The sequence below is a fragment of the Passer domesticus genome, chromosome 4 (genome assembly GCF_036417665.1).
Source record: "Passer domesticus isolate bPasDom1 chromosome 4, bPasDom1.hap1, whole genome shotgun sequence".
NCBI lineage: Eukaryota > Metazoa > Chordata > Aves > Passeriformes > Passeridae > Passer > Passer domesticus.
Window position 1 is genome coordinate 27,275,540 of NC_087477.1, and position 26,211 is coordinate 27,301,750.

General features: G+C 44.1%; 1 protein-coding gene across 11 annotated transcripts in view; it reads left to right on the plus strand.

The window, feature by feature from the left end:
- The window catches only part of ZNF827 (zinc finger protein 827), a 140,844-nt gene that overhangs the window by 23,418 nt on the left and 91,215 nt on the right, over positions 1-26,211 (plus strand). For 5 of the 11 annotated variants that reach the window (XR_010360812.1, XR_010360814.1, XR_010360813.1 and 2 more), the window contains exons 1-2: positions 3,307-3,449; positions 4,659-4,750. Coding sequence is in view for 8 of the 11 variants with exons in the window: in XM_064416709.1 (XP_064272779.1) it covers positions 3,418-3,449; positions 4,659-4,750 (124 nt within the window). In the remaining 3 variants the exon portion in view is untranslated. Of the gene's footprint in view, positions 1-2,996; positions 3,016-3,306; positions 3,450-4,058; positions 4,214-4,658; positions 4,751-17,243; positions 17,463-17,519; positions 17,767-26,211 lie in introns of those variants that run through there. The other 6 variants (XM_064416712.1, XM_064416711.1, XM_064416713.1 and 3 more) reach the window with 5 other exon arrangements.

The following is a 26,211-nucleotide window of genomic DNA, read 5'->3' on the forward strand; positions in this document are numbered from 1 at the left end:
ACATTATTTTTACTGTATGGTAGTACAGTACTTACTTACCCGTAACCACATGAAACCAAGTAACATTAACCTCCAAATAGCCTGAAGAACACACTATATCTCATTATAATAATCTGGGCTTCATCCTTTGCCTGACTTTAATTATTGTCCATTCTCAAATATTTTCGATTACATGACAGTTGAACTACTTCAGCCTGTCATTAACTGTAGGCCTCTTTAATCTCAGTCTTCATTTTCTTTACCATTACATTTATTTTCATTACTTTAGACACTAAAAAACAGGTGAAGTCAGACTCAATTACATTGTTTTGTGTAGCATCTTAATTAAACATTTCAAAGCATCATACAGAGATTGTGGCAAAAAAAAAAATCCAAGTTCTATTTTCTACTTTTTAAACATTTACTGTAAAGAAGAGGAGAAAACCATAAACCAATAATATAAAAACCCTCAAAACTCAGATCTTTTTCCCCTCTGCCTTAACTCATTCACTAATTGGGTCCAAGCTTCCTCACTAATTGGGTTTCCAAAGAGAAAGACAATCAGAACCACATTTTGCTTGTGGTAATTTAACTGTGGTATAGAGTATTGATTAACTTATTTACATTTCTCTTAATATGCTTTACACCAAAGTGTGAAGAATATTGCAGAGGAGAAAATAAAGACTCCAACTTGTTTCCGTAATCAGAGCAGGGAAAGGTGTGTGGGTAACTTGAGATTTTTTGCCAAATAGTCCAGCACAAAACAATCAGTAACACAAATGAGGGAGAAAAGGACAGGCAAAGTATTTATAGAATGTAAATACTGGGATTTTTCTTTCCTTTTCACTTTCTCTCTGTTATCTTCAGCCTCGCTGCTAGTGACAAGTATCATTTTAATTTGCAGAGAGGGTTGCTAAAGCAACTTTCAGGAATGTATTTAATTGGTGGCAAACTGAATTCCCAGGAGTCATAATAGGGGATACAGGGGATGGATGCAGGACATCCTTCCTGTTACATTCCTAATCCCCCAAGGTCACTCAGCTGACGTGTGACCTTGCAGCTTAGAAACTGCTGACCCAGATCTTTCTCCTGCCCCATGGGAGGATGATATCATCTAGGAGCTCATGGGTGGGGCCGTGCTACCTGATCTCTGTCAGAGGTGCAAGCAGGCTGCTGGGATGACAATGCAGGAAGTAGGGCTGCAGTGAAGAGAAGTTCCTTCAACAGGAATCTGTGACAGATTTATTCCGATCAGAAAACCTGCAAGTTGCCCAGTTGTATCTTGGCAGGGTGGAGGGGGAAAGGCATCCTCTTTATCTGGCCTGAGAAACCATAAACCCCAGCAGGACTGACCCCCCCGGGGCCAGCTATTCAATATTTTACCTGAAAGTATAATCGCTCAAGTCACTGTAGGAGGATATCTGCAAACTTCCCTGCACTTCTCAGAGGCAACTGGTTGTTTCAATTAGTCTTTCATAGGATTTATCAAAAATTTGTATATTTCACAATTGAAAATTTGTAGTTCCTGCAGTGCTGTCCTCCTGATCGTGGTGGGCCTAGTGTGCTTTTTGTGGAAGTCTGATCTGTGACAAAAGCCTTCCAGAGGGTGATTAGCAAACACAGTAGCAGCTAATTCTGATAAACTGCGGGTGAGCAAATAGACCTTTGTGTAACTTGCCTTGTGTGCTGAGCATTGGAAGGGACAGATTTGGGATGGAGAGAGAGACTTAGCAGGTGGGCTTCTGACACTGTTGCTCTGCCTGTGCACATCCTAAATGAGCTTCTGCGACACCATACACATTAACAGCTCGTGACAGGTCATATTTTCAGGGTCAAAAACAGTCAGTAAGGTAGGGGGTGTGTGAGTCTTTTCTTAAGAGATGGGCATCTGCATGGACAAAGGGAATAGAGTGAAATGCTTAACAGTGTACAAGGGCCTAGGGGTGTGCAGGCAAAGTGTGTGGTCTCAGCCAGCATGGCCCTAATGGCCATTCAGTCATAGGCAGTCCTTGTTTTCTGCTTTAGAGGGGCAGTTTGCAGGGTCTTTTGGAACCCATCTGAATGGCGACTCCAAGTTTTTGCTTTCCTGAGTTAATTTTAGCAACATCTGTTTTCCAGTCTTGTTCAATGTGTGCTACACAAATGCTTTTGCTAGTGTGGTGCAGAAAAGCAGGAATGATGGACAAGGTGGGTGGCAATTGCTTAGATTTGCTCTCTCTGTACTGCCACTGAATGTCAAACCACACCATGTTACTGGGCTGTGTTAGATTGTGTGGGGACACAGCTTTCCTGTTAGTTAATACCATCCATTTTAGCCAAATGGCATTCCTTTTATTTCAATAAATAATAATTTATTTTAAAAGTTGGAGTTTACCCTTAAGCTAGGTATAGGAACCTACAAATTTGTGGTTTTGAGCTGAATCAGTCTTTTGGTTCCCTCTGCAGTCCATGGAGACAGCAAGGCTTCCCCAGAGAAATTCATCCTAACTTCCACAGGATGGGGAACAATTGCTTAACTCTCTTTTTTGACAGCAGGTAACCTAGAAATCTAGGTTAAATGAAATTATTCTCTCTCTCCATCATACTGAAGATTAGCAGAATTTGCATTTGTTTTATACCATTTAAAACTCCCCAAGCCTGGTATCTTCCACCAATTTCAAAGAGTTTTGGAAAAAACCTGCTGCATGTCTGAAACTCTGTCAACAGCAAAGCAGCTCAATTAAGTTGGAATTGGTTTGGGATGGGAGAGCTGTGAAGTGGCACTCAAGCTCTGGCAGGTTACCTGTATTTCTCTGGCACAGTCCCCACCAGAAGCTCAGTGTATCACCCTAAGTTTTATGTTCTTAAAACAACAAGATTTTCAATGTGAACTGGAAAATGGTAATGCAGAAAGTAAAATCAAGAGAGCAGGAGGAAGAGGGTGGTGCCAGAGCATCAGAAATGAGCCAGCAGCCGTTTCATCTGGATCAGGAGCAACTGAGTTTGCCTGGCAGTGTCTTAACACCTGGAATGCAAAATGCAGTGGCTAAGATGAAGGTATATGATTAATTCTGCTGACTCTGTTATGGGAAAATTGATTTCTGGCAAAGGGGAAGAAAGAGCAGTTGGGGGCAGTAAAGTGACTCAAACCTTGGAACAATTTCCTCTTATACATGAGAGCTGGAATCATCAGCCTGTATGAGCAAGACCCTAACTATGAGGAGATCAGTGAGGATTTTGTCATTGATTGAATTGGGACCAGGATTTCACTAATTCATGACTAATTGATAATCACAGTAAGTAATTACTAGTTGTGGCAAATGTGCAACAGTTGTGTTGCTGCCTGGAGCTGAAGTGTTTACTTCAGGGTTGGGGTTTTTTTGGTGTTTCAGCATGGGAAGCAGGGCTCATAAATCCCTGTGTTACTCACAAAAAGTAGGATTTGGCTGATGAAAATGGATGCATGGAAGGACCATTCAAGCCAATGAAGGGTGAGGTCTTTCCTCTTTAGGCTCTCAGACACTGCTTGCTGACCTAAGTGTACTAAATAAAGTATTTGTGGATGTGTACTCAGGTGTGGCAGAAGGTGATTAAAAAAAGAACATGTAGTAGAAAAGGATTTTACTGGCAAGTGCTGGCATCATGTCAGTGATAAATATAAGCATTCTCATCTCATGTTGATGTGATAGCCATTTCTGTTTATAGATACTTCTTGAGGAGATTCAGTTTTTCAGAATAGATCTCTTCTGTCCCCAGTCTAGCTGGTTTCCAGAGAGCTGTGATAGTCAGTGAAAGATGTAAGAGCCTAGAAAACAAGCCAACAGAACTGATGATTTTATCAGACTGTTGAAAAGGAACCCAAATTTTAAATTTATACCTATTAAGAAGTTTGGGGAAAAGATGGTTTTCATTTGAAAAAATAATCTGTAGAACAGAAAGGTGTTTGGTAGGATTTCAACATCAGGGTTTGATCCTCTATTTTTCCTAGCAGCCAGTACTAAAGGGGGACTGGGAGAGAGGAGAATAAAAAAATAAAAACAGTTGAGGTGTTCCACCAAAGGGAGGAGAAAACAATCCTTTGATCAGTTGCACCTGCAACTCTGGAAATTAGCAGCCTGGCTGCCACCTTAGTCTGTGTTGGAATGAATCCTGGTTTCCCTCAGAAGGAAACTCTTATGCATGGTGAGGCAGAGAGTCTGGTGAGCAGGAGAACTTCCATGAATGGAGATGCAGACTAAAATAGACTGCCAGGAAGGTACCTGAAGGCTAACAGCAAAATTTGGCTATTTTAGCTCCTTAATACTTGTCCTATACCTTTACAGCCTGTTTCCATCAAACACCCAGGAAGGGTCATTACTATTTCTCTTCTACAAAAATAAACTGGGCTGTTTGAGTGTGGTGATGGGGAAGATGCAAAGAGTTGCCTCAAAATTCTGCTTGTCTAAACTGTGTTCAGGGGCTAGTGTTCAACAGGACTTTAAAAAAAAAAAAAATCCAAACCTACCCAGCCTCCTTCCCCTAGCCTAAACCTACATCTATGGCTGCAATTAAGTGTAAAAAAGTCTCAGCTGCAATTTGGCTCTGGAAGCACCTGCACTTAACTTACATTGTTAAAAGTTCTCTGAATTCCACCTGTGACTGAACCACGTAGCACACAGTTTGACCAGTGAATGTTGTTACTCCTTTCTTCTTCATCAAAGGAGCAGAGGAGAAGGGAAGAAGCTAAAAGAAAGGTTGATGACACCCAGACCTTCATACTGCAGACCACCGCTTAGTGAGCCTCAGGATACAGGTAAGCTAAGCTCAGTTTCTTTCTTGAAGGAAAATGGGCAGGTATTACCTGATATTTGGCTATGTCAGAAGGGGAAATTTGTTGAGGAAAATGCATAAACAACTAGTAAAATATCCCTTTTCTACTGGCTCTAGGCAGTTTCTCAGTGTGTGGTTGGGTCACAGATATGGTTCAGAGGCACCTGCAGTCATGAGCTATGTGGGGGCCTCAGTAGCCTAACACAATTCTGGATTCTGCCCTAAAGGTGAGACTACAAAAAGATCCATTTTTAAACCAATTTCTTCTGTATTTGTGCCTTGTGTGATGCTTTCTGTCACATCCAAATGTGACAGTATCAGCAATGCTACTGCAATGACCAACTTAAAATCAAATTAAGAAGTAGAAAGTGCAGCCCTGAGGTCAGTGGTAAAAGTACCAATTTTCTAGGTGCTCGGTATATGGTCATCAAAAACATAATAAAAGTGGTAGAACTAGAACAGGCGAGTAGTAACAATTGAAAACTCAGCTTCTAAATGCAGAATGAATTGGCAGAGTGACTCCTTTATTTCCAGTCTATGTTCTCGAATTCAGAACTTTGAAAACTCACTGGTTTAGGATTGTACAAACTATCACAGGCTATCGAGTTACAGTGGCATAATGAGGTAGCTAACTGTGTGTTTGTCTCCTCTCTGGCACATTTGAAGTGAAAGAAAAGTATTTTAGTGTAACACATTGTATTTGCCATTACAACAGCTGAAGAGTGTGTGCAAGAACAGTTAGGGAAGCTCAGCCACAATTAAGCCACAATTGCATACCATGTGGGGTCATCTTTATCCTGATTTTTGCGTCCAGCTCTTTCTCTGACACTGCTATGGAATGTGTGCATTTTTGCAGCAGTTGTTCTCTGTGCTTTCCTGGTGGGGAGGAACATTCACAAATACTTTGTGAAGAAGGTCTGGGATAGAAATTGCTGTATCAGAAAACTTGTTTTGGCAGTTTGCATGGTTAACAGCACCAGCATTTACACATTTGACTGGTTTGAGATTGATGGGTGAAATTCATAACTCCTCCAGAGTCTCATTCACATCTTCTGCATTAATAGCAAGCAGTTCCACAGCTAAAGCCCCAGGAAAATGGCCTGAGTAAAAGCCACTGCTCTAGTAGCAGATCATGTGGGATATTGAACTGAGGGATATCTTGTGGGATATTGAACTGGGGAAGCTTCTGAAGTGGGGAGGTGTCAAGGGACAGGCAGCAGCTTTGGCTCACCAATGATCTAGTAGAGTACGTGGAGAGACTTTAGAAGTGCAGGTGGATGTGCTGTTCCACTGGGTAATTTTCTATAAAACATTGCTATCCACGTTGTAGTTTTAATTAAGCAAAAGGGAAAAGTTGGCTGCTAAACAGAATATCTTTGGGCCAATGCTCAAGCACAAATTGAGCCATGCAAACACACAGCCAACCAACTTGGTTAGTTCTAAATGGCATTGATGAAATCTTCAGGCTTGTTGTTGAGGTTTTTTGTGTTTTCCCCCTCTAATTCTTTTGTTAGTTTTACTCAAAAGCTGGCACTACTATATGGTAGCTAAAGTTCTGCCTGAAATTTTGCTTTAATCGTCTAATTTTTAGTGATTTGGCATATTTAACTTCAAGGAGTAGAAACAGTAGTGCCACACACTGCTATGTGTGTTTCATGGGGACTTGGTTGATTTGGGGGCAGTTTTTTAATGCTACTTCTCCTAAACACAAAGGAAGCAAAGCATTTCCTTTGAGCTGAGCGTGGTTCCATCCAAACCATGCTGAGAGTCATGGTGTGGTTCCATCCAAGCCGGGATAAGAGTCTGTAAGAATTAGCGATTAGGACAGAAGCAAGGAAAGCTTCAGTTAGAACCGGAATCATCTCAGTAGGCTCCAATATCGCAACAGAGCGGGACAAACACATCCTTAATCTCGCTGTGTGTTGAGTGTGGCAGCGAGGTGGTTGCGGTCCCTCGCTCCATCCCCGTCCCGATGGAGAGAGGCCCGGTGCCCACGCAGGGCAGCTCCCACAGCCGGGCCGGGAATGCACCCCGGGAGCAGCCGGAGCGCGGTGCCACCGGCACCGACTGCTCCCTGCAGCCCTGCTCTGAACGGCACAGACGGGAGCAAACCCCTAACCTCGGGAAAAGCATCCGCGGAGCCGAGGGAGTGCCTTGGGAGAGCGGCACTGCTCGGGGTGCCCTGTCTCTGCTCACTCCTGCCGGTCTCCTTCTGCTCAGGCTCATCACGGAGGTGTGGGAGGTCTCAGCCTTGGTCCGATGGAATGGCAAGCTTGTTCTTCCTTAGAGAGATGCAAAAGTCGCTTCATTTGTTCAAGATTTTTTATTCCTGCACCCATAAATAAGTCACTCTTATCTTCAGTATTGTTAACCTTATCACTAGGAAACAAGTACTGGCTTGTAACCTCACCTTTCTGCACTGGTGACTTTGCCATCCTCTGTTAATTGGCACAGGCTTTTGCCTCAGCACACTTTCTCCCTTTTGGGAACAGGATTTTGGGTAGAGGTCCTGTCTTAAAGTGCTGGGGAGCAAGGCTTGAAAAGTTGCCTGGCTTTGAGATGTGAGCCATGAAAGAAGTACCTTCCTTCCAAGTGCCTGCTGGCATAGGTGCCTCAGCCTGGAGTCTGAGTACAGTCCCTTAATACAGACCTTTAAAGGCCCCAGAAGTTTCTTTAATATTTTTTATTATTATTTCCTAGGGCTATGGCAAAATCATATGTTACCACTTTGTCTCCAAGAAGGCTTTACTGTGCTGGTAAAAATCCGAGGCTTGGTTGTACAGGGAGCAGCTAAAAAGAATGTGACACTCAGTAGTATGGGAAGCCTTGCTGGAGACAGTGTCACTGAGGTAATAAGGAGATTTTAACAGGGCTTGGAGAGGAGCAATTTGCCAGAGGAGGTCAGTTTGGAAAGTACAGTCAACCTGTTTTGAAAGACACTGGTCAGGAAAGTCTTCATACTGCTGAAGGCATGGCAGTTTGGAGGTGGGAAAGATTTTGGTAAGGATGATTGACTTTTAGTAACAGATTAAGCTAGAAACTTTGAATTAGACAGGATGGTCAGTCAGAGGAAGAATATAAAGCTTATATATTCAGGTAGGTTAGAAGAATATTCTGGGGAGGGATGTACTTCAGCTGTAAAGATAAAACAGGAGAAACAGGGAGATGTAAAGAACTGGATGAGGCAACTTGTCAGTTCAGAGGTAACTTAGGGGAGAGAGGGGGACCCTAAACTTAAAATGTGTATAAATTAGATTTTCTCTTATTACATGATGGTGTGACAATTTCAGCCAGCTAAAACTTTTGAGCTGTCAAGCTGGAAGTCTTCAGACTTTCCTTACAACTTAGAATATCTTCATCTTTTTAGCTTAATTTGGGTGGGGCTTGGGTGGTGTTTTAGTTTTGTTTTTCTTTTTTTTGTTTCCTATTTTGGAATCTGGAGTATCTAGTTCCCAGTAACTTCTTGGACTTAATTACTTTATGATAACTCAGAGGCACTGAGTGGACATAAAGCAGGACCTTTGGTAAAAGCCCATGTGTTGTGAAGGTCTCCAACAATGTCAGCAATGGAGAATGACAGTCTTCACATTTTTATACTCTCCAATGAAGAGTGTTAGGAGTTCTCTACATTTTTAATAAGTGGATGAAGTGCTATGGAAGAGAGAGAAGTAGGTGTGGTGTCAGACTTGACCCAGCTTCCTTGATTAGCAGACCCAGCTTTCTTGATTAGCATACCCAGCTGGACAGCAGAAGTAATTATGTCTGACATGGTATCACAGCTGTGGGGATTGGAGGCTGGTATGAATCATAGAAGCCTGACAAACCCTGAATAGGAGAGTTTCTCTACTCCACTGTGCAGACTTTTTTTTTAAACTAGAAATCCAGAAAGATGTTCCACACTGTTTCTTCCCACTGTTAGCTCCATTGTGGTATCCTCTCCAGTGCTGTTTTCTCTTGGAAAGCTGCTCTTGAGCACCTCCTTGGTCCACTTCCCAATTGCTTTGCTACTCAAATGATTTTAAAGCCCCTGGTTTTACTTTTTCCCCATGTAAATGAAAGCACCACAGTGTCCCCCTTCTGAGTTGAAATGATACAGCTCCTGTAGGGTTCATAAGGCAGCCAAAATGTTTTGCTTCTGATTGACACTGTTCTAGGCACCTTGGGGGAGAGCCCACCTAACTTAACTAAGATGAATAAGGCTTATTCATTTTCTTATAAGCTGCCATTCAATATATTAGAATGAATAAAACCTCCAAACTTCAATAAAGATTTTCAAGAAAACCCAACAATAACATCTTGAATCTTGCAGAAGTCTATGGCCTTGCTCGATCTCTTCTCTAAATGTCAATCACCTTGATTTTTCCCTCTTATCCTCTGCTTGATGGCCTTTGCAAGACTAAGTGGGAGATCCACACCTTCTCTGGCTAGGCACTGTTCAGGCTCCCATCTGCTTCCAGTGATTCTGGCTCATCCAAAATCCCCTATGTAGGACCTATGGGAAAAGTACTCCTCCCTTTAAGAACACTTCATCCTCTTTCTTCTTTAATACAAAAAATGGGTAAATTTTTTGTTGGGAGGTGGACATATACAAAGAAAGAAACTAGAAAGTATTTGAGTCAATCTGTGTATTTTCCATTTTCCGACCCTCGATGCTTCATTCATACAGTTGCTTTTCGAGGAGGGAAGCACACAAAGGGGCAATCCCCTGGCCCACAACTCCTTCAATTGTTTGTTGCTCGAGTTGGGGGAAAAGAAGTGTGTGAGAGCGTGTTCCCTGGGACCGTGACTCCATCTGCAGGCAGGAGCACGCCACTCTCTCCCGAGAGAGCCACCACGACCTCCGTGGCATCGAGCCCCTTAGGTCTTGAGTGACACCGCTGAAATCCCCCGGTGTTTCTCAGTGCACAGCAGTATCTCTGTCCCTCCCAAAACCTAAATGAGAACAAGAGTAATAAGAAGTCAAATTATATGGGTACCTCATGAATTTTACTTCGGTGACCTGGGCACCTTTAGTGCAAGCAGCCAACATACATGAGTAAATTTGTGTGCTTACTGGTGAAAGGAGAAAATAGCACTAAGGAAGTATGGCTGCAGGTTAGTGAGAAAAGCAATTAAATCCCGTGGCCATGGCACCTACATGTCAGGGATGTGTTGATGATAATGGTTTGCTGGGAACAGCAGCCTTAAAATTCTTTATCTAGCTTTGTTGGTGAACTACCACAGGCAGAGTGCATGTCCCCAGCTGAAAGGTGGAGGTAATGATGCTTTGCAAATGTCTAAGAAAAAAGGCAGCCAACTTCCAGTGCTTGCATTTTAGAGGGATTAAAAATACAGTCAGTCTTCTACCTGATCTGCAGTTTCAAGTTCATCTTGTTTGTATAATCAGGATACTGAGGGAAGAAGAGTGAGGAAGTAAAACACCAACCATGAGTTTGGAATGATTAATTAATGTTTTTCCATTAAGTAGCTCATAAACCAGTAGCAATTCTAAGAACAATTATTTGGACATTAAAGAGTTCTGGATATCATAAGGGTGTTTTTGATGAAGAGTCCCAGTAGTTAAAAAAGCCTGGCAGAATATTTGTGTTCTGTAAACTGCTCCCATAAAACCAGAAATTAATACTATGTTTAGCAAACAGTAAATGCTCATATTACAACACTTTCACTTAGATTGGGAGAGTCCATTTGTCCAAGTGGATGAGATGCTTCTGAGCTTTCCCTTCTCCAGGCAGACAGTGTCAGTTTTTCAGCCTCTCATCATGCAGTATATGCTCCAGTCCCTTAATCATCTTTGTGGCCTTGTACTGGACACGCTCCAGTAAGTCCAGATCTTCCTTGTGCCAGGAAGCCCTGAATGAGATGCAGCATTCCAGAAGCAGCCTCACCAGCACTGAGCATAGGTGCAGGATCACTTCCCTCAGCCTGCTGGCAGCTGTCTTCCTCCAGGTGGCCTTCTTGGCTGCAAGGGTGAATTGTTGGCTTGTGGTTGCCTTCTTGTTACCAGGATCCCAAGGTCCTTCTTGGAAAAGCTGCTTTCCAGCTGGTAGATGCCTAGGATATGCTGGTGCCCAGGACTATTCCTTGTTACTTTGCATTTCCCCTTTTGAACCTGAGGACATTCTTCTGCCCAGTTCTGTTGAGGTAGTACTCCTGAAAGGTGATACAACCATCTGGTATTATCAGCCAGTCCTTCCGGTTTTAAATCATTTGCAAAATTGTTGAGGATGCAATCCTCAGCTTTTTTTTTGTATGGAAAAGAAAGCTGCTTCTCTCCAGGTATTACTACTCCTCCTTTTTTTCCTACTCATAAAGTTTAGTGCTTCTCTGTGGGGTTTTTCACTATTACTAGTCTATTTCTTTTGGACAAATAATTTGCATTTTACTGTAAACTACAGACTTGAAAGAGCATGAGTGGCCTTAGATCTTCTGAAAAGTAGGAACTAGAAACAGTATTTCCATCAGTGTTAGCAGGGATTGAGGAAGCCAGTCTATATCTCAAAAGATAAATAACCTTTTCCTGTGTGTTGTACAGCCTGATGGGAAGTGCCAATGCAAGGAGAGATTTCCTACAGGCTGCATGCCTTCATTCTCAGCAGGCTTACTTGCAGTCCAAACCCTTCTGCCTGCCAGTAGGTGAGGGCTGGTCACTGAGAACATGAAGCATGGTCAAGCATAGCTGAATTCCCTGTGACATTCATCACATAGTACTTCCCTCCCTTATCCCGATGGATTTCTTTCCCTTGGGAATGTAAAGTCTCAGCACCACCGTGTTTTCTTGTCTCCCAAATGCCCTTCTATCTGACTCTTCTTTAGGTATTCCAAAGAGCGCATAGTTGGCATCAATACCCCTGCCAAGCCCCTCTGTGCCTGCCTTCCTCCTGCTGTGTCAGAGGGAGATGTGAACGCACAGTCCTCGGTGGTAGCTGAGCTCCTTGGGGTCTTGTCAGCTCTCATGGTTCAGCGCAGTCTCACTATTACTCTGGTGTTTTAACAATAGAAAACTAGCTAGTTAATTGAGAAACCAGAACTGATTTCCCTGAGGAATTTGCCACCTTGCTGGTGCAGCAGAGACTCTGCCTTTCAACGTAAATGTAACAAGGTGTTTAAAAACTTGGACACACTTCCATTTAGCAAACAGCTGTGGCTTAAAATGCTGTTGCCTCGCTACTTAACGAAGCTGCAAGACTTCTCACTGAAGCAGACAGGAGGATAAATACATTCTGTTTTGCCAGTTTGGGGGGTGTTTTTTCCAGGAGGAGTAATGCCTTAAACCATGGCTGGTGTTTGCTAATAAGGCTGTGCCTAAATCTTCAGTTAACCAGTGACTAGCAAACTATTAAGCAGAAGCAAAGTGAGAGAGGGAGTTCTCTGGGTCTTACTCTGATTTACCTTAGACAATTCTTAGGATGGGGTAAAGTTATTGATTTCAATGCACTTAAATGTAGAATATAAAATTATGCTAAAAGATCAGGTTTGGAGCAGATAATTATCCTTTTTTATTTCCACATTTGTAACTGCAGTAGCCCTGAGCTAAGTGTTCCAGTCCTCAGTAGCCTAAACAAATTCTTTTCATCAGCTCAGAAATTGGTTAGTATTTTATGTTGTAAAATATTAATTTATTTTTTCTATATTTAATCTGTACTGGGTAAGAGGTTGCTCACTCAGACTTGGGAAAGAAATTCTGCATTTCAGCTATCTGTAGGCCTAACTCCAATAGTCCTAGGGACAAGTGAGTGGTTGGTTGTTTTTTGTTTGGGTGTTTGGTTGGTTTGGGGGTTTTTGTTTTTTGCAAAATAGGCTTACAGTAAAGGGATGTGAAGGGGTGATATATTATATATATAATTATATTATATGTAATAGCATGACATATATAAATTATGGAATTATGAAACTGAAAAGCCAACTGCAGTAATAGTAAAATAAGAATCGTGAAAGTCTTTGGTAACTCTGAAGAAGTATCCTATAGTATTTAAATAGCAACAAAATTATGTGGACACTAATATGTGGTCAGACCCATGGACAATGTATTTCTGGCCTGTGAAATCTAGAATTTTATATCAGCGTGGGTTTGAGGCCATCAGCCTCAAAGTGTTGATTTTTTAAATTGAAATTAGAAGCTACATCATCTTTCCTAGGTAGTGTGCTATTCTAACAGCTAAAAACTATGAACACCATGGTTTTTCTCAAGAAGTATTAATGTGTTAAATTTGCAGCTCAACTAGAAGCATCTTGTGCTAAAGTTTGTTATGAAGTGATGATGGCTAGTTAGTTTGCCAGGATTCAGACAAGATTCTGAGAAAAGAGGATGTGTTTTAGCACAGAGGCATAGGTCATATTGCACTCTTCCTCCATGATGCCTCTCCATTTGGAGGCTTTGAGACTGTAGTGGAATTCTTGGTCTTCAACCACATTTGTGATTCAATATGCCCTCTGCAAGAGTTCTTGCCTAGAAGTGGCTGTGGGCATTTCATTTTAAGAAAAAAGTGGTTAAAAACTTTACAGATGGAGAATTTGGTAATCTTTTAAAAAAGCTGAAGTCTGTGTGTCATTTAGGATCTGCTGGTTATGTGAGTGCATCTCCCACTTGGAAATTGTTTGTTATCTGTCCTAGGATGATACTCATCAGACAGCAAAGGCTTCTGATCATTGCTCACTGGCCTTTGTAGGGTTGGTTGGTGGCCTTGGCAGTCACTAACTTATTCTTTGTTATTCTTACAAACCTGTTACTTAATGTTATTTGTTTACAAAGCAATTGCAAGCATGGATGATGGTATCCATGAGCTGTTGTCCTATGGGCTTGTTCAGCCCTTTATGTTTGCCTTTCAAGTGCTTAAGAGCAAAGAGAAGTTTGTAATCAAACTTTGTTTGAAGGACAGATTCGTAGTCACTGCTGAGCAAGGAAATATTGGCATAAATTAAAGCCAGAGGAGTTTATGCTGTTAAGGGTAATGGCCAACACATGTGAGAGAGATGGTAATTTCAATGAAAACTAGTGGGCCTCATTGTGCATGTTGAAGATACAGAGGCTACAGAAGGTATTTGCCTATACAAATTTTCAACAGAAAATTAATCCAGAGATAGGAGTAACTTTAAAAAGAGCCTGTGGAGCCTGAATAACTCTCTGCTGCATGCTCAGGGACACACAGAACTGACCTGGCCTTCCTTTTGGTAGGCTATACTTAAAGCAGAAGTAGCTGTAGTTTGGTTTGAGAGGGCCCAGGAACTGGTTAAAATGGTCTAATTTTTTCCCTCGGTGCACTCTTAAAAAAATCTGATCCTGGGAGCACAATCCTTTAAAGTTTCAAAGAATAAAACAAGGATACCAGCTAAATTTTAAGTTTCTGTTTAGCAACATTTTCAAGTATTTTATATGTTGCATAAAGACAGTTTGCATGCTAGATATGCTGCAAAGGTTTTAGGAATGTTACATCATTTATTACTGTTTAAAACCTTATTTACTCAATTTATTTCATTTTTCTCATGTGTAAGTGAAGAAAATATTTACTTTGTTCAAAAGTGGTTTCTGGAGCTGAACTTAATTCATATGTGTAACTAGGTTTGGTGTTTGGAAGGTGCCATACAATCATTACTTATTAATAGCAGGACCTGCAGAAGCAATGCATTATTTATATTATGTTATCTGTGGAAGACTTGCAACTATTTTCTTGTGTTTGTACTAAAAATGTTCAAAAGTGTGGTCAGCTGACTTAATTTTTTCTTTTTGTGCTATACCACCAAACACATTATTGGAGATTATTTTTAAAATGGCATCATGTCCTTAGTCACCTTCCTTAAATCAATGTGTAAAATAGTGGGAAGTGGGGACTGGTGTTCCTATGGTTTCAGTGGAAACGCTGTTGACCAGGACAAGACCTGGAGTAATGCACTTAGCCAGGATAGAGATGAAAAACCAAGTTGTTCCCAAAGAGAGTATTTCCAGGTGTGGGGCTAGAAACTCTTCAAAGCTAGAGTACAGAAAGTTTCTCCCTGATAATTCATTCAAGCATTGGGATTTCTTCCACTGCAGAACACTCTTAAGGCTTGGCCCACTAAACTCCCAGGAAAACTGTTAGGATGTCTATGGAAGCCAAGGTCACCCTCAGAGAGATTTAATGCTGCTCTGCTGTGTGCCAGTCCCCATGGCCCTTTCAGAGAGCTGTGTTCCCGTGGTGCCTTTTTGCTGCAGCCACCTCAACTCCCCTAAAGGGGGTTTCAAACGATGGAGGGGGAAAAAAACCCACACGGCACATTGTAAATTAATGCTGACAATGTCAACATTAATTTATGCCAGAAACGCATGAGGAATCGAGGGTGGAAAGAGTGGTAGTGAAGAACACAGCATTTCCTGTGTCCTGTTCTCCTGGAGCACCTGGGGAAGGGCTGCCACAGCTGTGGTGGATCACAGCACAGAGCCAGTAGTCTCTCCCTCTCTGAAATGGCTACTTTGTGGCCTCCTGCACAGGCAGCATCGCTGGGTGCTGCTCACAAAGCTGGCTCAGTTCAACACACTTGCCATTAGAATGTACTGAAAAAATAAGTGGGCTTGGCATTGCAACTCCTGCAGTGAGCAAAGCTCTGTTGCTAGTCCCAGGCACGTCAAGTTTGAGGTTTGTGAGCAACAGTGGAGAATGCCTCTGATATTTTTGGTTATCACTACTAACACAGTAGAAATCGCCAAAACCAGTATAAACTGGAGAACTGAGGGAAAAGACAGGACCTAAATCTTCTGAGGGAATTCTATCTATGGTACTCTTGGTCATGAGTAAGTGTAAGGCAGCTGTTTGGACTCATCCTTACTCCCAAAAATCTCCAGTACTGACAGTTACACATTTTGGTTTTACCTCTGGATTAAAAATAAATCAATCTCTCCATGAAAATGAAGTATTTCAGCTGTGTTCTGAAATTATAAACCACCTGAAGCTAGGAGGAATTTGTTTCATTTCAGTAGGTGTGTACCAAGTACATGTGGTTTTGAAACTCAGAATTGCACAGGCATGGCAGTGAACCTGAGATTGTCACATGTGTAATCTCATAAATACTATTTAGATTTCTTTTTCCTTCTGAAAAGCTCCGTGTGGCTGTAAAATAAGTATAAGATTATGTGAAACCATTCTAAATTGAGGTGATTAAGAGTTTAAATTTACTGTTTAAAAATATTTAGGTTGCAGGTTTGGTTTTGTGTTTTTCTAGGCAGCTGTTTATTTTTAAGAAATTGGAGTTAGGATGAAAAATAGTGTGATAAAGTGATGAGTCAGGTTGTCAAGAAATTCTAACAGGTATACATGCTAGAATAATGCGTATTTTTATTTTTGCAACATCTGACTCACGATTTTGATTATGTATTCTGCTAAGTTCAAAGTTTTCTTACACAAAGAGAGAGCTATATGAAACAACTATGCTTCAAATAATTTTACTTCAATTGTAGTAACAGGTTTTGGAGTTTAAATCATTAACAACCTCTGTGTGAACTTTTATCCAAATGACTGCAAGTCACAAAGAGAGCACTTCTCTTTCACGGAGTACCTTTTGTGCTTTAGTGAGATCCAATCCCTCTTCTATTTTTTTTTCTCCACCTTCATGTCTGTCTTTGAAGAAAGATGTGTGATTTGTGAAGTAATGAGAGTATGTATCAGTTAATGAAAGCTGCCATCCTGGCTTCATAATGCACACTGGAATTGCTTCAGGATCAAGCTTCATATACCTGCATTACAGCAGGAAAAAAAAAAAAAAAGTAAATTTCAGGAGTCCAGATTGCTGTGTGCACTGTAGACGTATCATGTAGCAGTTAAATCAACCATTAGGGGTGACCTAATCTTGATTTCCTCCCCCCTCCACACACACACACACTCTCTCTCAAGGAGTTGTGATTTTCATGCTGCTTGTATTCTTTCCACTTTTTAAAACCTGCACTAGAAGTTGTCAGGATACCAATTTACCCACCTTTCTTTCTGGCTTATTTTGGGTGCTTGTTTTGGCCTGGAGGGAGTTGTGTATAAAGCAGCCTCTCCCTCCCACACCGAAGTTCGGCTGCATAAACCCCTTCAGCCCCTGTGCTTTGTGAAGGGACAGCTGAGCCCATCCAAAAAATTCTGTGGGGTTAGCTGTGCACCACTATAATTTTGCTTTTCTAACACAGGAAGACAAAACTCCGTAATTTAAAAAAAAAAAAAAAAAAGGTTGATGCTATTATTTTCATTCTCACCACAAACGAGGGGATTACAGTGCGAATGGTCGAGACCCACAAATTCACACACAAACCTTTTTTTTTAATTTAAAAAAAAATTAATTTTTTTTTTTTTAAGAGCGGATTGGCAGCGGGTGCAGGAGCGGGGCAGCGCATCCTCCGCCGCCGCGCAGCGCCGCGCCCGGAGCCCGCGGGGAGCGGGGGCACCGTCCCCTGTGCTCCAGCGGGGCGCGCGTGTGTCTGTGCGTGTGTCTGTGCGTGTGCCCGCCCGCCGGGGCTGTGCGGGGGTGTGTGCGGTGTCCCTGCCCGCCCGCGGGCGCGCCGGGAGCGCCGCCGCCGCCGCTGCCCTTTGATCCCGGCGTTAGTGTTAGTTAGGGGCCGGCGGGAGCGCGGGGCGCAGCCCTCGGCACCGCCGCGCCAGCCCTCGCCCCGGCACGGCGCCCGGCGCCCGCCCGCCCGCCGGGAACACATCCCCGGCCGCTGAGGGATACTGCGACCGGGGACAAGCCAGGTGCACGACCGGGTTGCGGGGGGGTGGGGGGGTGGGGGGTGGGGGGGAGAGGAAAAGAAAGAGAGAGGGGGAGAGGGAGCCCTTCGCGGTGGCTCCGAGAAAACCGGCTTCAAGCCCCCTTTCCCCCGGCGAAGAGGGGAAAACCCGCCCCGGTTAGCAGCTCCCCCGGGGGCCCCGGCTTTGTGCCTGTCCGTGCCCCCCCTCCCGGTCTTATTTGATCTCCCGTTAAACCAAGGAGGAGAATGTGAAAAAAGGGGGAAAATGCCCAGGAGGAAGCAGGAGCAGCCCAAGCGCCTCTCTTCACGTAAGTGCCCCCTCTTTTTGCCATTTTCTCCTTCCTCCTCTCCCCGTCTCCTTCCCCTCTGCAGCCGCCTCCGTCGTTTCGTGCATTAGTTTAGGGTTACAGAGGTGAAACTGACAAAGACACAGCCTGGGTTATTCCTCTTTTAGGTCTGAGCTAAGGCAGCCATGTTGGTGATGAACAGCCTTGTGCCCTTTTAATTTTTCCTCTCTCTCCTTTCCCCCCTTCTTTCTTCGCGTCTCTCGCCCTTTCCTCCCTCTCCCTCCCCTCGCCCGTGATTGTGCATTTGTGCTAAGGGGGGGGGGTGGAGGGGGGGCGGTGTGGGTTTCTCTTTGGGGCCGGAGGGAGGGGGGTCTGTTTTATTGGGGTGGGGAGGGGGGCTAAGCACGGGAGGGGAGGGCGGCGAGAGGGGAAGCGGCTGCTGGCGTCTTGTGCGGAACCAGCCGAGAGGTCTGTCCCCGGCTAAAGGTTGCGGCGGGGCTGGGCGGCCCGGGAGCGGGGGTAGGCGAGCAGCGGCAGCGGAGGGGGCCGGCGGGGCACCCCACACCGACCCCGGAGCCACCCCGGAGGGGGCCGTGGCCGCCGGCGGCGGCGGCGTGGGAGGGGGCGGCGGGGAGGCAGACCGTGGCAGGCGAGGTCCCTGCAGAGCAGGGAGAGGAGGCGGCGGCGGGCTCCGGGCTCCTCCTGGCCGCAGTGAAATGAAGGGTCAGGCGAGCCCGGCGAGACTCAGGCTTCGGCGGCGCTGCCCCAGACGAGAGCAGCAGAGCACAGGGCTAAAGTGCATCCGATCCTCCGCCCGCGGGCACCCACTGCGCTCGCACACACACAAGCACACACTCACACATCCCCTGACACGGCTCACCCTGCCCTGCTCCTGATCGCTCCCTCCCCCCTTCCTGCCTGTTTTCACCCCTCTTTGCAAAACAGTTAACTTTTCTCCCGCTCCCTCTCCCCCCTCTTCTTGTATTCAGAGCTCGGCAGCTATTGAGAGGGAGGCGGAGAGGAGGGGAAGGGACCTAAAAATACCCTGCCCCTGCATGGCCCCAGGGCCGCTTTAAGGAGAGCGTGGGGTGGACGGAGGGGTCATTTGTCTGTGCCCGACACATCTGCTCGGAGCGTGCCTGCAGCCCCTCCGCGCCGAGCTCGGGGCAGGGCGGGAGCTGAGCCGCCGGTGCCGGAGCCGGGCTCGGTCACCGGGAGTTCACCGGGGCGGCTCCTGCCCCTGCCCGCGGGGCGCCGCTGCGGGCGGAGCGCGGCCCGGCCCCCGCTCCGCTCTGCGGGCACAGCGGCTGGGGCAGCGCTCCCCGCGCCCTGCCCGCACCCCGACACGGGCCGGGATGGGAGATGGGGGCGCGGGGGGCGCCTGGCTGGGGGCGAGGGGGAGGCACTTGCAACCCCGCAAAGATTTGTATCCCCTTTTCCTTTCCTGCCGACTCGAGGCAAGGGCATGAGTTGTGGTGGGCTTTGCTTCGGGGTGGGGGGTTGATGTTTGAGGTTGGTTTGGGGGTTTCCCCCCCTTCTCCCTTCCTCCTGCCGTTTGCCCCCGCATAGCCCTTTGGCTCGCCGCAGGAGCTGAGCCAGCAGCCCCGGTTCCTCCCGCAGAGCGTGGCCGGGCTCGGCTCGGCTCGGCCGGGCTCGGCTCGTGGGGAGCGGCGGGAGCGCGGCGCCCGCCTCTGCAGCGCCCCGGCCCCGGCGCGGCGGGCGGGGGCAGGGGCCAAGCCCGGGCTCGCAGGGGCGTTCCGGGGGGGCCGCGGCGGGCCCGGCTCGGCAGCAGCCCCGCGGGGCTCCCGGGGCGGGCGGAGGCGGCGGGGCCGCGCCGGGCTGGCGGCTGACCTTGCCCTCGCCCCCGCCCCGGCGCGCTGCCCTCCGCCCGCCCCTGGGGCTGACATCAAACCTGGGCTCCATCTTAGCTCGGCCGGGCGCCGCCGGCAGCGGCGGCGGGGGCTCGGCTCGGCTCGGCTCGGCTCCGCCGGGCCCGGCCCTGCGCTGCCCCCGCCTCCGGGTTGCGGCTGAGGCCGCCCGCGGCCCCGACCTCCTGACCGCCGCGCCGGGGGAAGTCACGGCTTTTTCTGGGCCGAGGAACAATTGCCTTCATTGTGCGCATAGAGTTCCGCGTGTGTTATTATTTTGATTTTTTTTTTTTAAATACACGGCCTAATTTGTACTTCTTTCGGATTAATTTTTTAGTTCAGTTCATGGGAGGAGGGTTTTGTTTTTTTTCCCTGGTGTGTGAAAGGCACACCCACCTTCATCCCACACCAATGCTACCTTTCAGTGGGATTTATTTATTTTAATTTCTTTTGCAACTAGATTGCACTGGATCAAAAGCTATTATCTGACAGTAGTAATAATACTTTGGATAACTCAGAATAATGGTGTTCTAGATTAAGAAAATACCTTGGAATTCAGTTTGCAGATGATGCAAATAGTTATTTGGTTTGGGTGGGTTTTTTTGTTTGGGTTTTTTGTTGTTGTTTTGGAGTTTTTTGTTGGTTTTTTTTTAGCAACACGTTGCGTTAATGGGTACTCAGTGTAAAGTACGTTTTTATTCTCTGATTCTCGCTGGTTTCAGCAATACATTTCTTAGCGGGACAGAGGGTGTATTTCATGTTGAAGTATTAATGGTGGCAGAAGAATGTAAAGTGCCCCATGCGCATCCCAGAAGAAGCTGTCAGCTGCTGTGCTCAACCTTGACTCTGGCCCACTGAGGGCACCGTGCTGTGATTCACTCCCAAGTCCTGTTACAGGTTGCTGCTGGTGCGTGAATGCTCTCCAGGACACCGAAGTGATGTAGCATCTTACCGAACCTCCCTGGCATATTTCAGCTTCTGCAGCAATTGTTTGCAAGTAAATAGTCAGATGTCGATACATAGAATAATTTGTGAGTGTTACAGTGTAACTGAGCAAATGTAACTTAGTTTGGCAGGTCCTTGTTTGCTCTAGCACAGCTTGGGTAGGAAGCCCTGTTCTCAGGGTTTCTAGGCCTTGGTCAATTCCTCATGCATTGTTACGTACCCTGCAGAGACCTGAGGATTGCTCACTGCTAACTAGCACCCTGATTTTATACTTCTGCCCACTGACTCCACTGGACTGCCCTCACCTACATGTGCAGGTAGTTTCACTTGAGAAGATTGCACTGCCAAAAAACATGTGATGGTGAAGTTCTCAGTACAAGACTTTGCTAGAGATGTACCAGGCTGCTGCAAGAGTTTAATTCAGTTCCAAGAGAGCTGCTAGATACTGACACCTCAGTGTTTGAGGGAAGAGAGGGGTTGATATTATTAGCTACAATAATAATGTGTTTGGTGCCATCTGCTTAAAATGGCAGAGTTAAGGTTGAGCTTTGAGTCACTGGAGTTGTTTGCAACATAATTTAGTTGGAAGGGTCCTTTGGAGGTCGTCTGGCCTAGCCCCCTGCTCAAAGCAGGATGAACCTCAGGGTTCAGTCAGATGGATGGGCTCTTTGAGGCTCCACTATTTACATGTATTGTAAAGTGGAGTTTTTGAGTCCAAAGTGAAGTTTGGGGAACTGTTTAGTCACAGATGCCAGCAGAATGTCTTCAATCACACTCTGTGAAACACAAAATGAAGTGTATCTTTCTTAATTGAAGATACAAATGAATGAGGAAAGCATTTTAGATGTTCCTTGACAGACAATGGCTTGTTCATACCCAAATGAAATACTGCAGCTGCATGGACTTGGTTTACAATGGCAGAATTGAGTCTATAACTTAAATTTTTGCCCAGTACATGTGTGTCTTATGATTACATTTGGATGTGGCTTACTTGGGCAAGTCAATTCACTTCCACTGAAATGTTTTAAGGAATTTTGCTCATTTCTATTTGTATGTGTGTTAGGAGTTTTTTCCCTTTTAGCTACTTTAGCAGTTAGATATTTGTTTTTCACTTACTCAGCATGAGAATCTTTAAAAATATATGTATAAACCAATCCTGTCGTTCTTCTCCTTGTTGCCTCACTCCCCATTCTACCTCAGGCTGTTGTTTTCTTTACCGAGGATTCCTGGAAGTCTGCTACCTCTGAACTGCTCGATGTGACGTGGAAGAGCTCAGCCTGAAAAGTAAAAGTTTTAGGAAGTCTTCAGGCACTCGAGTAAATGTTTAAGATCTGGAGCACTACGTTGCCTTAAGTGCAGCAATCGATACTCCTTGGGGTTTGGTTCTGTCTCGGAGGCTTGTCAGCAATGCAATTTGCGAATGAATGCCACAATTCCATTTATTCAAAGCTTGCATTTATTACAGTCTCAGGCAGAATTAAATGCTACATTGAGAAGTTTGAACTGCTGCTAGTTTCTGAGGAATGTGTTCAATGCAGGACAAACTGCAGTGGCAGTTTCTGCTGGATTTGTTAAAGGAGGAGAGGCAGAATTGATACAGTATTAGTTCCCATATCAAAAGCTGGATATCTGACTATGAGCGGGTGTAACTCTTCTTCCTTTCATGGTCAGGTACAGTGTTGGGTGTTCCAGACATTGTGTTGAAGTGTTCAGCTGTTTCTATACAGTAAAAAAACCACTTGAACTCTGTGAAGCCTTTTATTATATTGTGTCTTTATTGCTTGATTATATCATCAGAGGAAAAAAAATGCTGTCAAACAAGTAAATTAACAGTGATTTAGAGCTTCCTTAATTTTTTTATTTCTGCAGCTCGTTTCATCTGATACTTTCTGATAGCAAGAGAGGATGAACTGGATGGATTTTTCAAAAGACTTCCCAATGTCAGGAGTGCTTTTGCTGTTATTTGGTATTTAAGAATTGCCTCCAACACAAAACACTTTTACCAGGAGCAGGAATGTTTCTCTTTCAGATGAGTTTTTTACTTTACTAGCACACGTGGCATGTATAAGGGGAACCTTTTATTTATTCTTCTAGAATGTTTTATTTATTCTTCTAACGTGCTTACTATTTTTGACCTCTTACCACTACAGGGGTCTTGATATGGCACATAGTCCACAAAAGAATCCACATAGGGAAAATTATTATTCTTGGTATGATGAGGTTAATAATTTCAATGCTCTCATTATGGTTGTCCTGGTGGTGCTGTAATGCTCCTCTCAAATAAACAGCAGTCTTTTGGTGGATTGAGTAACAACCCCATTACTCCATCTGAAAACACTTTTCTCATTTAGTCCATCTTGTGTTAATGAAGTCCTCACAGATGTTTCAAAAATACCTTCTCCCTTTGTGGGGACCCTTTCTGACATATAAAGTCTGTCTCTTAAAATTTGTATGCTGATTTTTTTGTTTGTTTGTTATGCTAACTAAGTCACTTTTACAAGATCATTCAGTGTTAAATGTCTAAAGCACATCAATGTTAGGCTATGCCTTAGTGTTGTCTGATGGTAGAAAATATGGATAAATCACACTGGAGTATAGACTGGGGCACCAAAGAGTCAGTGTTGTGCTCATTAGTTAATTAAGTCTTTAAGATCTTATGAGTGAGATTTTAGAGGGGGTAGGGGTGCCAAAGATTCAGAACAAAACCACAAACCTTATAGTTGGCCAAACAGCAAACCAGCAGGGAGAGCAGTGGAATGGGAAATGTAAGAGCATGCGGACAGAACGCATTTTTACTTTTAAAGTGGATGAAGAATGAGTATGACTTAATCTTTCTAGTAGAGTGATTGTTGTCTTTTTCATATGTAAGAAGGCAGGAGTAGGAGGAATTAAGTGTAGAAAAAAAAAAGGAAGAAGAGGAGCCAGGAGGAGCTGGCTGTTCAAAGTGAAGTATTAGTAATTTCCTATAATTTAATCAGACCAGATCCCAGAGCAAGATAATGAGAGCATGACCTACAAAAGAGGACTTTTTGGAAGTTAAAAGGGTTTCTAACATGAAGCTTCACAAGGCATGTGATTTGTCATAAAGCACTGTATAGAGGACTTCTTTTTTCCCCTTTCACATTTCAAAGAAATCATAATATAGACATCAATTCAGATGGTTAAGGAGAGCTGATATGTCTTGTGTTTGGAATCCTTTTACTATTGCAGCTTTTCAAGCATGACTCTGGAGTTCTTTAAGAGTATATCGTCTAAATAACAATTTGGATTTTTTTCCCCAATTTTTTGTTGCCTAGTTTGCTATTCATGGTACATGATTTGTATCATTTGGGTTTACACATACAAATCCCTCCAGGATGTTTGGAGGCTAAAGTACCATATGCCTTTCAAAAATAATAATAATATACAAAATACCTAGACTGCAAAGTAGCCAGCACTATGTAATAAAATTCAGTTTTCATGGTGATGGGGGGAGTTTTCTTCCTCTCTCTTTTTGCCCCCCAAAGTAAAACTTTTTTTGTTCTACTTTAAATGTTTTCTCTGAACAATACGTATTGATATGGGCATGAAGAATAATAAATTATATTGGGGTAAAGGGAAACCCCAAACCTTCAAAAAGGTGGATAATACGCCTTTCTTCAGGGATTTTCTTTTTTAAATGTAGTTAAATAATAAGACTCAGACCCATACTTCATTTGAAGGGATACATGCTCTAGGGTACAGACAGCATCAATGCTACACTTACACACTGGGTTGTGGCTACTGCAGTGGAGGATTCAGCAACCTGTACCTATAAGCTCACTTGAAAGCTTGTTTCAGATTTTCTTTTTTTGCAGACTTACAGTCACCTTTATTGTACTGTTATGCTCCCAAACACAGTTTCTCTTCTCCTTGCTTGGTATCCTTCTTGGTCTAGACACCAAATATTTTGAATGTCCTGTTTGAATGTCCTATCTAAATCTGACAGCTTAGGAGTTAGCTGTATTCCTTGAAATGTCTGGAAATTTATTTCAAGGGATTTCCTTGATTTCCTTGTTTGTGGTGTAACTATACTGAGTATTGGAGTTCCAAGTTAAGCCTAACACTAAGATAAGGCTGTTCCATTTTGCAGGTTAAGAATTCACGCGGAGTCCGAATTAGGGTAATTTAAGTAAAAAGTCGTGTTTGGGTTTTTTCCTGGGAAACATTCAGTGAAGAGAGAAAAACTGGGCTGCATAAACAGTCCTTTCCCTCATTATTTTCAGTACTTGGACAACAGGATTGGGAGCAGAGGAAAAAGAGTGACTAGTGCTGATAGCACAGCAGACCAGGAGAGAGAAGGTTGCATGCGAGACTGATAATTTAGTTGCTGTTTAGAATAAATTCCATTAAAAATTAAAGGGTTACCAAGTGGTAGCAGTCTTTTAATGAGTGGTATAATCAGCAGTTTCAGCAAATGAAATTAGGTTCCAAACATCTGCACTGTTTTTTTTTTCTTTTATTTGGGGTGCTCTCACTAGGGTAGAAATAACATTTTTGAAGCAACTCAAAGCTGAACTACTGTCCTTATCTCTTTGAATTCTGCATGGCCCTACTCTAAGAATTCTCTTCCTCAAGAAGGGTTTGTAGCTCTGCTGGCCCTCATCTGGGGTTTGCAGCTTGGATGTGGTTTTCCTCTGTTGCAGGGCTTTCTATGCAGGTGGAAATAATTCTTTCCTGCATGGTCTCAAGTTTTATCTGAAAGTTTCTGAAAGGGAAAAGAATTGGCACAAGCTAGCTTTAGAGTTACAACTTCTTATTTTGAACTAATGTTTTGGACGTGTTCTGAATCTTGGTGCCTGTTAGATTGTGTATCAGGGCAAGTAACTTTTAGAAAATGCATTAAAAGAGCTGCTGGTTTTACTGTGTATTTAGCTTAATGAATAATCCCCATGTGTGACTTTAATGAACACAAATTCTTTGCAAGCTTCTAGACTTCACTTTGATTTGTGTAGTAGGACAAATAATTACTCATCTCAAAAATTAAAATACGAACAGATCTTCCTCAACTAGATGATCATTATCTGGAGTGCAAAGTAAGGAACAGAGAGGGTGGCAGACAAGTGTATTTAGACAGCAGCTGGTGGTGTAGCTGTGTTTGTGTGCTTTCCTGAAGCACAGCCAGAGTCTCTCCCTTTATAAACCACTGTGCCAAATCTAGACCTGGCAATTAATGACTGAGAACCCATTTCTTTATGTGTTTGGAGCAGAACTTCCTCTTATCTACCTCTCTGTTTCTGGCACTTCGAGCTGATGAGGAGCCCTTCTCAGGCACCAGAGTAAGCATAACAGCCTAGAGCTGCTCCAATTTCTGCTGCCCCCAGGCTCTCACCCTGCTCCTCCTTCTGGAAAGGAAAGGCTGACATAATCCTTTTGTCAATTCTGCATTGCCAAAGGGAGTTCTTTGCACAGTGAATAACTCTGAAGGGAGCTCTTCGGCCCACCTTGAGGTACTTGAACATTGCCCGTAAGACCTAAATATGCTTCATCATAATTGTTTATATTGTCTTCCTGCACAGTGCTGTGCCACACTGAGATAACAAAGCAAGCTCTAAATAAGCTGCCTTGTGTACAGGAGGCTGTTATCACAGCAGTGTGCCCAGGTTAATTCAGCTCGACTACTTGTGGGTATATT